The 15,852-nt window shown below is 35.6% G+C and overlaps 2 protein-coding genes across 2 annotated transcripts in view; both read left to right on the top strand.

Annotated features, from left to right (window-relative positions):
• LOC109845601 (FAD-dependent urate hydroxylase-like) overlaps nucleotides 1-2,296 on the top strand; it is a 3,476-nt gene extending 1,180 nt beyond the window's left edge. The window contains 4 exon segments of the mRNA XM_020414870.1: nucleotides 1-20; nucleotides 22-184; nucleotides 764-992; nucleotides 1,652-2,296. Of these exon segments, the coding sequence (XP_020270459.1) occupies nucleotides 1-20; nucleotides 22-184; nucleotides 764-992; nucleotides 1,652-2,202 (963 nt within the window). The 3' untranslated portion in view covers nucleotides 2,203-2,296.
• LOC109845729 lies at nucleotides 4,100-8,310 on the top strand. The gene is made up of 7 exons (XM_020415002.1): nucleotides 4,100-4,551; nucleotides 4,755-4,817; nucleotides 4,985-5,060; nucleotides 5,465-5,626; nucleotides 5,851-5,967; nucleotides 6,063-6,173; nucleotides 8,217-8,310. The coding sequence occupies exons 1-7, from the start codon at nucleotides 4,100-4,102 to the stop codon at nucleotides 8,295-8,297; spliced, it is 1,062 nt and encodes a 353-aa protein (XP_020270591.1). The 3' UTR covers nucleotides 8,298-8,310.

The raw sequence follows: 15,852 nt of genomic DNA, 5'->3' as shown, positions 1-15,852 counted from the left end.
GAGGAGTGGGATGGGACTGCGAGCAGTGCACAGAAAGATGTTGTTAGAAGCACTGGCTGAGGAGCTGAAACCTGACACCATTCGCTTTTCTTCAAAACTAGCATCAATTAGGACTGAAGTTTTGAAAGATTCATCGACTGTTGTCATTCTACACCTAGAGGATGGAACCATCATCAGAGCGAAGGTAACCATAAAAGAAGACTTGTGTTTTTGTATTGTAAGGGTATGCTTGCTTTCTCCTAACAATAATGAGAATACCCGTTTATAACTTTCAAAGTTGTTTTTCGGGATATGCTTACTTTGTGGTAAGAAACATTGCTGGATTAAATTGTACTCACGAAAATTTAAGTTTGACTAGTATATGCTTGAACATGGCATATAATTGTATGATTGTGTTTTGTTGTTGTTGTTGTTATACCCTTTTCTTAAAAGAAATAGGTGCACGGCAATGCCCAATTTCGGAATCCCTTTTCTTCATGTCATCCTGCGGTCATGTACTTCTATGCAAATATCACGAGTATTCTTGGCTGAGGTGGACACATTGATCCAAAATTGAGTAAATGATTATCATGATGTACCATATAGTTCAATATTGTAGAGTTTTTCCTTATAAAATCACTCACCTTGTATGTTGTTGTATAGGGGCAAACTATATGGGTATCTCAATGTATCTTTTCAGTTCTAATAAGTTGAACTTCTTTTGTATAATCCTGATTTATCCAAATGCAGTGGGTCGAATTAAAAAATTGTTGATGATTGGCAGGTATTGATTGGGTGTGATGGAGTGCATTCTTTGGTGGCACAATGGTTAGGTCTGGCGGCTCCTATTAATTCTGGCAGGTCAGCTGTCCGAGGATTGGCAATTTATGATGAAGGTCATGGATTGAATTATGGAGCCAATCAATTTCTCTCTTGTGGTAAAAGGGCTGGTTTAATTCCACTCAATGATAAAGAGATCTATTGGTTCATCACCAATCCTACTACGCCAAGAGGTAAATCTCTCTCACTCACACAAACACAATTTCTACATGCCACATATTACGCTTTTTACCTCAAAAATTTCTCGCTATCAGAACTCAACCCGAGATTAGAATTCATGTAGGATTGAATACAGTCAATGAGTGATTTAGGCTGTTTGGCCTACAGAAAATTGGAACTCAAATGCAGTTACAAGTTATAAAAGATAGTTGTGGTTCTAGTTCTTATTTTGTCGCAAACATAATTTTTTTTTCATGAAGCAGTTACAAAAATGGACAATTTGCAGTCCGATGGTTGCAAAAAGTGATCTTTTTTGGTAAATGTGATTGCAAAAGGTCACAGTTGTAATGAAATAAACAATTATAGTTGGGAAAACGGGGGCTGGTGTACCCCTCAAACATATTTAGCCATTGTGTCATTAGTGTGACATACATGCTTACCATTAACTATGGTCTGAATATATTGATGATCTGGATGATAGTGGGTCCGAATATGTGCCACATTAGCAATACACTATTTAAGTTTTAGTCGCAGTGACAATTATAATTTTCCACATTTCAAACAACCCCTAAGTTCCTTTTTTTTTTTTTTGGGCTTTCACCATTACAGACTATTATGCCTAGCTGAGTGTTTTTACTCTTCTTACTTCTAAAAATATCCCAAATGTATGCAGAAAAGGACATGGCAAATGAATTCACAAGGGACCCTTCCCTCATCCTGAAGGAAGTCACAGACAACTTAGCTAAAGAATTTCCTCAATCATACCTTGAAGTTGTCGAACACTCAGACCTCTCATCACTAACATGGGCTCCTCTCATGCTTCGAAACCCGTGGGCCATTCTCACCGGGTCCAACCATAAAGGAACAGTCACGGTGGTCGGAGATGCAATGCATCCGATGACTCCTGACCTCGGTCAGGGCGGTTGCTCTGCGCTCGAGGATGCAGTCGTTCTTGCAAGAAACATTGGAGGTGCGTTAAGATCAAAAGAGAATATGAGTAAAGTGGAAGAGGGAATGAGGAAGTATGTTAAGGAGAGGAGATGGCGTGTCTCAGGTCTTGTTTTGGGCTCGTACTTATCGGGCTGGGTCCAACAAGGTGGGTCTGGGCTTTGGGGCTGGGCTGTTAGGATTTTCAGGGATCGTGTTTTCTATACGTTTGTTTATCCTAGGATAAGTGCTGCTGTTCAATATGATTGTGGGGTGCTTCTCCCTCCTGAGGTTTAGAGTGGCTTTGGGTTTTGTGTATGTGTATGACGCACCAAACGAATTGAATTTTGTGCTGTAAGACTATAAATATTCGCCGTACGTATTCTTGTTCCATGCAAATTTTTTGTGGTTTGCCTTTATTTGATACATAGTTTGCAGTTTATATACTACAGTTATGGTTGCAGTTTATTCTACTGCAGGAAATGACGTGTTATGAAAGTTAATAATATATATATGGTGTGTTTGGGAGTTTACTAAGGGAAAGGAAGGAAAGGTAGAAGGGAAGGGAAGGGAAGGGAAGAGAATTGTAATATGTTGTTTGGGAGTTGAGTAAGGTGAATGAAGGTGAAAGGAAGTAAATATATGTAAATTTACATAAATGACTTTATACATCAGCCCTTTTATTTGTTTTGATGGGAAGTAAATAACACATCAGCCCTTTTATTTGTGTTGATGGGGATGAGAATGTCATTACACCCCTTTACCCTCATTTACCCTTCTTTACCGCCCAAATCGGGGGGAAAGAGGGGAAGAAAACCAAGCAATTATGCCCTCCTTTCCCCTTCCTTCCTCCTCTCTACCCTCCTTAAAAAAACTCCCAAACAAGGTGAAAGCCTCATTTCTCTTCCCCTCCCCCTCTCTACCCTCCATCCAAACAGGGCAATAGAGTTGAACTAGACTACTAAGAAAGGACTCCAAGCTTGTAGGGTTTTTTTTTTCAAGAATCTTTGAAGTTTGACGACACCCACTTTTTTTAGTTGTGCTTTCTTCCACATTTGTCCCTCAAATGACTTAAGAAATAACTAAAATTGTGAGAGTATTTTTTGAATTTTTGAAAATTTGACATGCGTGATGAAGACGGGGATTTTTCTTAAATAATAGTAATAGATTATACGATATGATTTATACCAATTTGAGGACTTCTGACAAGTGATCCAATTATCCAATATCATAATGTTGAATGGAAAAAAAAAATAAACATTATAAAGGTTACAAACTTAAGGGGATTTTCTGATAACCCTAAACTTAAGGGGGTTTTCTGATATTTTGAAAGTTAGGGGGTTCTTGATAATTTTCCAAAGTTAAGGGGGGTTTTATGATATTTAGCCAACTGTATATTCAGCAAAATTGTATTATTAAAAAAAAAATCTAAAACTAGCATGTGGGTTTTGGGATTTGGATCTAGGTTTGGAGCTTCGATGGTCTTCGAGATCGAGATGTCATGATAATCAGAAATAACTGGGGAACTAATTATCTATTAATTGCATTAATTGCCTTTTTCCCTTGCAGTATACTGCTGATTCACGAGAGGCTAGATGATTAAGTTCCAGAATTTTAATTATGTAGCTTATGTTTCAAACCATTCTGCTCCTATCGAAATAATTCTATCTATAGGGCCTGTTTGGATGGAGGGTAGAGAGGGGGAAGGGAAGAGAAATTTCATTTTAACCTTGTTTGAGAGTTTTATTTTAGAGGGTAGAGGAGGGGAATGGAGGGGAAATTTGGCCCAAATTCTTACACCCCAAATTGGGGTGTAATGGAGGGGAAGGGAAGGAAGGGGAAAAATTCCCCTTCCTTCCCCTTCCTTCCCTTCCCTAAGTAAACTCCCAAACACACCAATATACTATTACTAAAAAGTATTATCCTTCAAAACGCCACTTGGCAAAAACGCCACCTGGCAGAATCACCCACATCTCCTTTCACCGCTTCTTTCTTAACAACGCCACTTGGCAAAATCACCCAGATCTCCTTTCACCGCTTCGTTCCTAGCGCCGCTTCGTCCCTAGCTTCGCTTTCTTTCCCAAGATCTCCTTTCCACCATTTCACCCAAAGCCATTCATTCGTTCTTCATTTCCCGAGTTGGCAGAATCCCCAACGCTTCATCGATCTTCTGCTCGCCAAAATAAAAATAAAAATGGCGTTCCGCCTCTCCCGCCTCCGCAAGGTCCACCAAGCCCTCTCCATCTTCTCCGTCGCCCCCCACTCCCAAAACCCTAACCCTAACCCTAACCCTTTCAATCCCCTCCCCATCTCCCTGACCCACTCCAAAACCCTAGAAACCCTACTCTTCTCCTCCAGTAACCCTAGAATCGCCTCGCCGCCACATCGCCGGATCTTGGACGGGTTCGTATCCAACATCTTGATCGCTTCCATCTCCAGCTCGTCGCGATCTGCGAAGGAGGAGGTTGACAAAGAGAGATCGGGGGATTCGAAGGATTTCAGTTCGAGCTCTTGGATCGATCTTCATGCTCCGTCAATTCTCTCTCTCTCAACCTTCCACCATCGAACGAGCTCGCCTATCTCTCCACCATTACTTTCTGCTTCATCTTTGGTTATGATGTTCCCAAAGTGCATTCACGCTCTTATGTAAGCCCTTTCTCCCTTTTTCTTCTTCTTCTTCTTCTGTTTTGTGGCAAATGAGTATGAAATTTTCTGTTAGTTTTATGTAATTGTGCCCTGATGATGAAAGTAATGGCTCTGATTGACCTATCTGTTTCAATTTATGGATATGTAGAACTATTAAACTGCGGGCCCTTTATGTTTTCAATTTTCTTGGGTTTTTGTTGCAGGAACCAAACCAGGAGATGGGCTTTCCCTGAGAACAAATTTGATCAGGCACCAAGGGTCAAGAAGTAAATGCTTTTATTTTTTAAACCCTGATGTGGGTTTATTCTCAGGTACTTATCCGATCTCCCCTCTCTTGCACTTATCCGATCTCCCCTCTCTTGCACGCAGTTATTATTCCATGTTCTTGCTCTTTGAGGAAATTGAATAATGAATAATCAATGAACATCTGCAGGAACGAGGCAGTGGACCCTGCACCCAATGCTGCCACTGCTATCCCGCCTCATATAGCTCAGAACCAAGTGAAAGAGGTGATGCGAGGAGTTATAAAATCATGTAACCTACTATTTCAGATAGTGTAGGGTTTGTATCTGCTATTTTTCCTGACAATGGAATTAATATGTTGGGATTGATTCCGTCCACTTTCCGAAAGATAGATGATACTTGTGCCATACTCACACAGCAGAACAGTGCAGGTCTCTTAAGGTCCTATGTCACCTAACAGTTAGAAGGAGATATATGTAGGATATCAATCTGGAGGGTAACCTCTTAGAATGAATTTTTTAACATTTTATTTTTAACTATTTACCTTGAACATTTTACCACCAAATATTGCTTTATTTGGAATATTCTGTGAGTGAAAATTGTTCTGCTTATGTTATCCTCAGTTGGCTAAAGCCCACAATATGACCTATATATGTTTTATTTATTTCAGGGACAAGATTGTTTTATATGCAAAAGAAGAGGCCATATTGCAAAAAACTGCCCAGAGAAGAACAAACATATTTCTCAGGATTGCGTTATCTGCTTACGGTGTGGAGATTTAGGACATGAGATGCTATCATGCAAAAATGACTATGCACCTGAGGATCTGAAGGTTATTAATGTTCTTAGCACGATTTTCTTTATAAATATTTTTACAATCACCTCTCCTTTCAGTTGCTATACTTCATAAGATGTCATCTGTCAATTTGATATCATAATAGTATGCAACTTTCTTTTTCAGTTTTGCACATCATAACTATTGTTGAAAGTTTTCATGTTCTGAACTTGTGCATGGGGTATTACTCTCTAAATTTTTAATCATCTTTGATTGGGCAGGAAATACAATGTTATGTTTGCAAGAATTTCGGTCATCTTTGTTGCGTGGACTTTGTTGATAACAGTCCAAGAGAAGTCTCCTGTTATAATTGTTCCCAAACTGGGCATACCGGTCTTGTAAGTTGGATCATTCCTCTTATCTTGGTTCATTATATTATTTTGTTGATTCTTCCGCCCTTGAAGTTGAGCTTGGCTTCTGTGAAAATATTTAGGGATGTGCCAAGCGACGTGGAGAAATGACTGATGTTTCTACATCCTCAACTGTATGCTTCAAATGCGGTGAAGAAGGGCATTTTGCACGGGGCTGCACAAACAATTTGAAGGTTAGATCTAACAAATCATATTCTTCCATCTTTTTCTGTAAAACTACTGCCAGTAATTACCCCTTTATAATTACTCCAACAAATGTAACAAAGGTTAGATCTAACAATTTCAGGTTGTTATTATTCCAACAAATGTAACTTATCTCAACATTAATTACCCCTTTATAATTACCCCTTTATTACCCGATTTTTTATAAGTACGAAACTTTCTTATAAATGACAACCTGACAATTAAATGACAGAATACAAATTACAACCTGTATTTAATGTGAAACTTTAATGATGCCAACCTTGCAATTTCTTTGTTCCCCCTTCATTACCCGATTTTTTATAAAGGCGAAATATAAATGCGAAACTTTCTTATAAATGACAACCTGGCAATTAAATGACAGAATGCAAATTTCAACCTGTATTTAATGCGAAACTTTAGTGATGCCAACCTTACAATTTTGTTGTTCCACCTTTTTTTCAATTCCCAACATAACTTTTCACTGTGTGGAGGCCTTAGTCAACCTGACTTTTCCTCTCATTTGATGTCGTTAGGTGCTTAGATCTGTATTTGTGTATCACATGAATTTTTTATGTGTCTGTAAATTACCTAATGGTTAGAAACAATTCAGTTTGTGAAATACTTAAAACGATATGGATAATTCCTTATTAGTAATGATAAGTGTCAGGATTTCAACGTCATTTGCTATATGGTTTGGACCTGATCTAGATGAGACAACTATATCATTTCAATACTCTGATGGAATACCTTCAACCCTGTCTCAATCATAGTGAATCCCATATACTTTGAGCATAGCTAGCTGAGTTATCTCATCTAATTCATTTTGAAAACCCAAATAGCAAACTTGATGGTGTTTTAGTATACCGTGTAGAGCTAAAGCAGAGAGATCGGTCAACCTATCTGGTTCATTTTGGAAATGTATTGTATTTGACTTGCTACTCTACCGGCATTTGACTTATATGAATATCATTTCAAATAAATAACTGGTTCAAATAAATTTGACTTGCTACTCTACCTGCATTTGACTTATATGATTAATTTACATCATGAATATCTGGTTCAAATAAATTTTTATATGTGATGATATGGACTGTATCTGCTTTTATTTTAGTTCTGGACTAATCATGAAGAAATTTCTCTCTGTATAAGCGTTGGAATTTTATTTTGTAACATCCATAGCTCACCAGTTAGTGATAATGTTTATGCTTTCATTCTCCAAGAGAATGATTTAAAGTTTTGACATCTAATAGACTCACTTCTGTATAACTTACAAGAAACATCTTTTCCTATATTATCTTTATAATTATTATTTCACCATTAAAAGCACTTTCCGAGTGTTTTAGATTTTCTTGTATGCGGAGCTATTCTTCTCTGGTCATCACCAGTATTTAAAAAGAGGAGCAATAACAGACGTGATCCTGTTCTATGTTTTCAAGCAAAACCATCTATTCTTATTCAGCTTTAGAAATTTTTAAATGGGACAAATTACCCAAAAAATTAATGAAAAGTTGAATGAATTTTTTATGAGCTAGCAAAATAAGTTAAATATTTGTAATATAAGTAGATCTACATTTGCACATATAATCAAATGATCAGACAGCAGGATTCCAAACTTTTAGTGAAAGGCTTCACTCTCAGAAAGTGTTGAAGAAGGTAATGGAATATTTGTGTGTGTTACGTCTAAAATCATCTTATCTACTATAAACTTGGAGCAGGAAGTAAAGCAAAAAGGTGAGACAGTTGTGGATGTTTTAGGATCGGAGTTGTTATAGTCTTGCAAGGAGGTTTAAAATCCAACTTTGAAGTCTTACCATAACTATGGTTTAGTCCTGGTAGTTTGCATTTTTGTTTCAGCACCAACGAGTATAGATAATAAATTGTAATTATGAGCTGCTAATGGAAGTTGATATCCATTGAGGCTTTAGTGTGAAATTTACTTCCAATGTATGTAATCTAAATTGATGAGTGCAGTAAGTTTTATGAGAAAGTTAAAGTCTAAATGGCTGACATTCTTCTTGGTTTTTGGCATGCAGCAAAAGCTTTGGAATTATTTCTGCAAGATCTTTGTGATAGGACTTACGAAGTTACTCTCCAGAGGGGGGCCAAGACAGTAAACTGCATGCACCTGTAAGTTGAATTTGGACCGCACACGCGTGGTTCTTTTTTCCTTTTACACTCTTTTATGAGATACTGAACTAATCATGAATATTTTAAAACTGAAAATGTTTACAATCATCCATATCTCACCAGTTAGTGATAATGAAATGTGATAATTTGGTGATAAGAAATTAGGCATGTTTGAAAAAATGGCTTCTAAAGCATAATTCATAACATTAACCGAGTTGATTAGCTCATTTAAATTATATGCAAGCCAGTCTATTAATTATAGAAAGGAAGAATTACGTAACTTCAACCTTTCATGGTCTTGACATTTGGTGGATGAAGATGTATTTTTGTTATACATAGTTGTAAATTTAAGGATTGTCTGTGAAAGCAGAAAAATGATAGGTCTGATATTGTGCTTTACAAAGAAGGGAGAGAGTTAAGAAGCCCATGAAAATTGCATTATATTACTTATAATGGTCCTCTGTTGTTGTTTTTGGTTGAGCCAGTGGTACGTGAATTGTGAAAGTTCAAGTAAGGTTTAAACATTCATTCGACAATTTATTAATAGGAGGTGTTACCTGTTGCATGAAGCAAACAATTAGGCATTTAAGTTTATGCGTATTTTGATTTTGAAAACTTGTACAATGATGTGATTGCAGAGTAATTAATTCTTTGTGCTATTTTTTTTGGGTCAATGAAATTCTTTATGCTATTTACCTTTGCCTGTTCTTGGCATTTCATCTCGGTACAGTTTAAACTTGCTCAGTATTTTGTGCACGAGCTTTGTTCAATGCTAGGATTTTGACTGTGAAGAGTGTTATTTCCATATCAATAACTTCTTAAATTTGTAACTATGACTGTATTCGTTACACCTCTTAGAATTGGGGACTGTAACTTTGTTTTGTAAAGCTGCTCTTGAATGGAAGGCAGGCTGCATCTTTGATAGAAACCCAATCCCTCTCTTTCTCTCTCTCTCTCTCTCTCTAAAAAGAGGAAAAAACGCAGGTCCCTTCTTACGTGGACTCTGTTTTTTGCTCTTATGCTTAATTAGGATTGACCTCAGCTGTTCAAAATACAAGTTTCAGAATTCAATCTCAACCAAAATTGACCTGTATTTTTTGTCTCAAAATTGACTGATGATGAAAATCTGATAGCAGCTTTCAAAGACAGCTTAGATTTGAACCAGGTACATTACATATTTCCTTATTTTATAAAGCTACATATGTATTCATTTCATGTATCACTTTTGACACTTTGCATAAAAATCTTCTGTATTGCCTACTTCTTTTCACCTTACTTATGATTTCTTAATTCTTCATATTAATTGTAAAACAATCTATTCCTACCACCTCATTAACATGCTAACTATTATTTTATAATTATGAAACACAGGTCTCTTTATCTGTCACTTGTGACAATACAGAAGTTGAAATTTGTTCCTCGGATTACATTACACCTTGCAAGAGAAATTTGTTCGGATCTGATGTCGAGCAATCTGTTTCAGTGGACTTGATCTCTCCGCAAATGTCAAGCAATAAAAAGGAGAAACATATCAAAATTGAAAAAGATAATTACTAGATTCTACGGAGAGTAGAAGCTACTTTTTGAAAAAAAACCTATCTGATTAATGATGTATGAAACTTATATTTAGTATTCTTGTATGAACCCATATTTAGTAAGCTTTTGTAATCAGCGCAGATTATTTTGGTGGTTTTGGGTTGATAAACCTAAATACTTGATATGATTATGTTATGTTGGATATTCGGTTTATCAATATATTGATAGTTATTATTTTCATTCAAATATATATAATCGATATGTATCTTTATGTGCTTTAAATATTTTATTTGGATTTAAATATTTTATTTGGAACTAAAAATTATGCTTCATACTAATTACTTGCTACAACAAAATATTATAACATTAATCATAAAGACATTAGGTATTTTAAGCAGTTTTGTTATGAGAATATGGGAATTATATTTTTATTTTTTTTAACAGTTTAATATTAAGTCAAACATATATGTAGCTTAAGTTGTATCATTTCTAGCTACTTACATATTATTACCGTTTTATTTTGTATTATTTTGCTACATTAATTTTTTGTATTTTAGAGAAATCCGTGCATCGCACGGGCTTGAAACTAGTTAAGATATAAAGCTTAACCTAACATTGACCCCACCATGAGTAGATCCATTGCATTCTGCTCACGCAAGAGCATCCTGTGTGTGTAAGTGAAGCGCGCACGCAAAACATCTCCAACAGTTTCCTCATTTCCTATTTTTGGAGAATTTAGTTAGGTTTTTGGTCCAACAGATTCTCCATCTCATTCCTCAAAATAGGGTTGAACAAGAAAAAATGGGGAAGCTTTTCCAAATCTGCAGCATTCTCCAAATTTTTGGAGGAAAAAAAGGATTCTTCAAAATAGGGAAGCTGTTGGAGTTGGTGTAAAAATAATTTGAAGAATATGACTTTTGGTTCCCTATTTAGGAGAAAATTTTAGAGAAGCTGTTGTTGGAGATGCCCTAAGGCTGCAAATTAATGCTCGTGTGAGAGAGACAATCTCAACCTGTTTTAACACGCATTTCAAAATCTTGCGGGGAAAAAAACCACACAAACTATTGTTGGTAATGTGGGTGATCGACGCCGCAACCATACGGTCTACGCGCACGTACTCTAGAATAACCCCATCCTCTCTTCTTGAACGAAGTTAATGCTTGATGTTTAGGGGATAAATTTTCGGTATTTTTCTTCTTAAAGTTGAAGACTTATTTTCCCCTTGATTAACAATTTTCACTTTCTAGCAAAATTCTCTCATTTTATAGGGAGTTAATTCCGAGGGGTTACGGGTGACACTAGTCAGCGTTTTTGTGCTTTTCAAAGATATATGACCAGATAAATAAGTTTTAAAAAAGTTAATTGCAGGCGATGCAATTCGATAATTTTCCAATTTTCCCCTCTAAAATAAACTTTATAGGGAGTTAAATACACCAAAGTATTTAAATGTTGCGGATCAATGCCTTGAAGTTCAAAAAAAGCCCCAGATGGTGTTAACATTTCTCTGCATATCTAAGAATATCATATAACGTAGGATACTAAAGTGTAACTTCTAGAAACTTTAGGGTATTAAAGTGAGCTGAAGGTATTTATATGCAATATTGGATAAACAAGAGGGCACCGACATGTAACGTTGAGTAAACAAGAGGGTGCCAAAAGTGCAACATTTTAAAACTTTAAGGTGTTTATTTGTAATATTTAAATACTATGGAGCATTTATTTGCTCGGTTTTAAAACAATGGTCACTTAAGTGCATGGGCATTTAAGTGCAATATAGCCCACAAGCATATATGATTTTATGATACATGGGCATGTTGCCTGAGTAATGTACTAGTACACTTTTTCTTAATAAATAAGTTTTTTGAGATATTGGTCCCTCAAAACTCATTTATTCAAATGCAAATTTCCCAAATCATCATGTCTGGATGCAAGTTTCATGAATCTTGTTTGTTTGGATAAAAGTTCTCCAGAGCATCGTATGTGGCACAAGCCCCCTGAAAATATTAACTTTTTGAAATAAGTCATCATGATTAATTAATTTCATTTGTTTAACCCTTTTTTAAAGAAAATTGATGATATGTTAATTTTCCTTTTCATTCTTTGTTTTTGTTTTCAACCTGTCCTCTTGCAGAGGTCAAGAAGCCAATAGATCCTTTGATCTCATTTAAAACCCACTTTATTTTACTAAACTTAATTCATAAAAACCTTGCAATTAAGGTTTGAGGGATTTATATCAAAATATGATGATTTGGAAAACCTTGTATCCAAATAGAGGAGATTTTGATGGACTTGTACTTAAATATGATTTTCTGAGAGATTGTATTCCAATAGATGAGATTTGAAGGACCCATATCGCAAAAATAATAAACATATCTATTTTGGATTACATATGCATGGGGATGTATATAGTTTTCAAGATAACGAATAGCTTTTTATAGTTACACCTCATATTTTTGATATAGTTGAGTAAAGTGAGCTGAAGTCATTAACATTAATTATTAATTAATATGTATATGATACAGGCAGATGCCATGAATTAACGAAGGTAACGTTTTAGATACAACGGTGTTTTCCTTATTCTATGGCTCACGCGTTTTAAAACCATGATGTTTTTTGAGCAAAAATATCATCAAATAAAAAACACAACACTTATTTCAATAGGATTAATGGTTGTGAGATAGCGACTTATTTAGCAAAATGAGCTATCAAGAGATGAAATGATGAGGTCCGCACTTTTTAATGTTGATAACTAGGATGAGTCTCATGACAAGCGCATCTTGGTAACTCATTTTGTAAAATGAGCCGCTACCTCATACACATTTTTTCCTATTTCGAAACACCTAAAATGTGTTTTGAGTTTAGTGTTCCGGTTTGAGTCTGTGGGGTGCTAATATAATATCTAAAATAAATATTAAATATAATTAATATAATTTATTATCAATATGCTTATTATATTAAATTATATCATAGTTAAAGTGATAAAATAGCAATATTTAGTAAATAATATAAATTATATTAATAATTAAAATATCTTATAAAATTATAATATAACAATATATTAAATATTATATTTAATACGATGATAATGTATTATGTAATAATATAGGTATAATAATATAATATAAATACAACAAAATATAAAAATATTAATACAATAATATTATATCATATATAACAATAACAAATTGATATACCAAAATAATTAAATATATTTTCATTTAAAATTAATATGTAATAATTAAAATATAATATAATATCACAATACATTATACTATAATATATTGTATTATATTTCATAATAATAATAGTATGATATAAAATAAATATTATAACATTTTAACTATAATATATTCTATTAAAATTATTATGAAATATATAAATGATATTATTAATAATATTATTATAAATGGTCAAATTAGTGTAGACAAAAAATACTCATATAAATGTTATTTTAAAAATACTTTGGTGAAAACACAACACCATGATGTTTTTTTAGAAAATGCAATAAGGAAAACACCTAAGTATTCAAATGATGTCTAAGATTTTCGGGAATTAAACATGCTGACACATGGGCCCTTATGAAACTAACACATAAAGCCCATCTACCAGCATGCTCCCTATTCGGCAACGCCTTGTTAACTTTTTTAGGTCCATCTGGATTAATCTTGGCCCGCGAAGATTAAGAAGCGTCCATTAGGACAGGGCATATTCGGTTCGGGTCAGTTTTAAGCCCAATCCGTATCCAATCTGAATTTTTTGAATTCTCAAAACTCCCATCCAAATCCAAAAATTTTCTCCTTCATCCGAATATTTGGCCCAACCGAAATTCGGATCGGTTTCGGTTTTGGGCCGAATTAATACCATTTCACAAAAATCTGCCCACACCTGAGATCATTGCCTATTAATTTCTGATGAAGTATCATTATTTGTCCATTTTGTCTACTTAATTTTCCCCCAAACAATGAAATGTGGAGCTTGTTTGAAGTAACACCATTGCCACAACTAACAAAAAATCTGAAATCAGTGAAATGAGCGCAAACCATATCAACAAGTACATACCATACCATAATAATAAACTCATTAAAGAGTTACTTAGTTACAAACCATGCAAATAGTCCAGAAATAATTAAAGGGTTACTTAGTTACAAACCATGCAAATAGTCCTGGGATCAGCGGTGTTGTGGTGTGAGACTAGGAGAAATGGAGTTAGTGTTAGGGTTTTCAGTGTTTATATTAGAAAATTCGGTTTGGTTTTTCGGGCTTTTCAGGGGTTCAAACCGGATCCAGACCGGTTTAATTCGGTTCGGGCGGTTTAGAGTCTTATTCTCATCCATTTAATCCGGTTCGGTTAACCGGTCCGCTTTTTCGGGCGGTTTTTTCGGTTGAACCGTTTTTTTCGGTTTTTGCCCACCCTTAGCGTCCATACAGTGGATTATTGACACCATTTCATTGCACATGATGAGGAAACCCTTTATTAATTAAGAAAAAAAAGTCTGTCTATGAGTAGGAAAATCCCCCACAAACAAGTCAAGGTATAATCACTAGAAAAAAATTGGTAACTTGGGTTGGCTTATCCGGGATAGATAGATCAAATGTGTTTTTGCGAGAAATGTGATTTTGCAATCAGATGGTTTCCTTAAATTTCCTTATAAATATCACGTTCACAAAAAAAAGGGAAATTTTGCAAAATAGACCGTTTTTACAAAATAATTAGCGAAATAGACCGTTTTTGAAAGTAATTAGCAAAATAGACCGTTTTTTGGGAAAAAAGGTCGATTTTGAAAAATGGTTCAGAAAACATACGGGACTACTAGTCCCGTATGTTTAAAGTTAACTAATTTTGTGTTAACAAAACGTACGGGACTAGTAGTCCCGTACGTTTTGAGAGTAGCCCATATCCACTACCCAGCAAATCCACGGGACTACTAGTCCCGTGGATTTTGCAGAGCAGCTAAAGGCCTTCCCAGCAAATCCACGGGACTACTAGTCCCGTGGATTTGCTGGGCAGGATCAAACATACACCAAACATGTGCGGGCCTCATTTATCGATTACAACCAAAATTTTCGCCAAAAAGATATCATTTACAATATCACAACACAAATCTCATCATAAAGTACATCACCACACAAATCCGACGTATTCAACAACATCACAACACAAATCCAACGGAATACACATCACATCCAAAATCCGACAAAAATACACATCACAAATCCATACGATAATATATATCAGTCTAAGCTAAACAAATCCAAATGTCTCAAGTCGACCCATACGATAATATGCAGTTTAAGATAAACAAATCCAAGGTCAATAAATCCATACAACAATATATATCTTAGTGGAAAAACTAACAAATAAAAAATCCACCCCTTCCCCGTCGTCTCTCTCTTCGCACTCGTTGAGATCGCCGGCGTCCTCCTTCGACTTGAGCTTGAATATGCTCGCTCTCCGGTTGTGTGTGGGGCTGTGATGGACCGGCTTGCTGTGACGGACCGGCTTCATCGTCGTGCGTGCAAGGTCTACCGCGCCTACGTCGGCGTACATATAGAGTATCGTCAAGATCCACCTGCTCACGACCATCATGTCGATCCTCATAAGTTTGTTGAAAAGCTTTACGAACTCTCGCCACTATCCGATGCAATATCGATACATGTACTGAATCTCCTGTGGCGGTAACTATGCCCTCATTTGCAAGCCCCTCGACGTCATCCATAGCATCTATCTACAATTACATAAAAATATTGATATTAGAAACCATAAGCTAAGAAGAGATTGACATTCTATGATAATTTTGACAATTTAACTTACCCATCGTCTCTCGTCTACCCCTCTTGGTACATATCGGGATTGTTGGGAGCGAATCTCGATTTCGTCGACTGGAGGCGTAGTTTGAGTGATTATCCAACGTCTGGTAATCCCCTAATACCATTTAATGTAATCAACTTCTTCCATCGGAGGATAAAGCGGATCGACAATAAGTTGATGCCGATCATTCCACCGAG

This window comes from Asparagus officinalis, chromosome 6, assembly GCF_001876935.1.
Source record: "Asparagus officinalis chromosome 6, Aspof.V1, whole genome shotgun sequence".
NCBI classification, from domain to species: Eukaryota; Viridiplantae; Streptophyta; class Magnoliopsida; order Asparagales; family Asparagaceae; genus Asparagus; species Asparagus officinalis.
The sequence above is the reverse complement of the archived record's forward strand: the minus strand, read 5'-3'. Positions and strand labels throughout refer to the sequence as shown.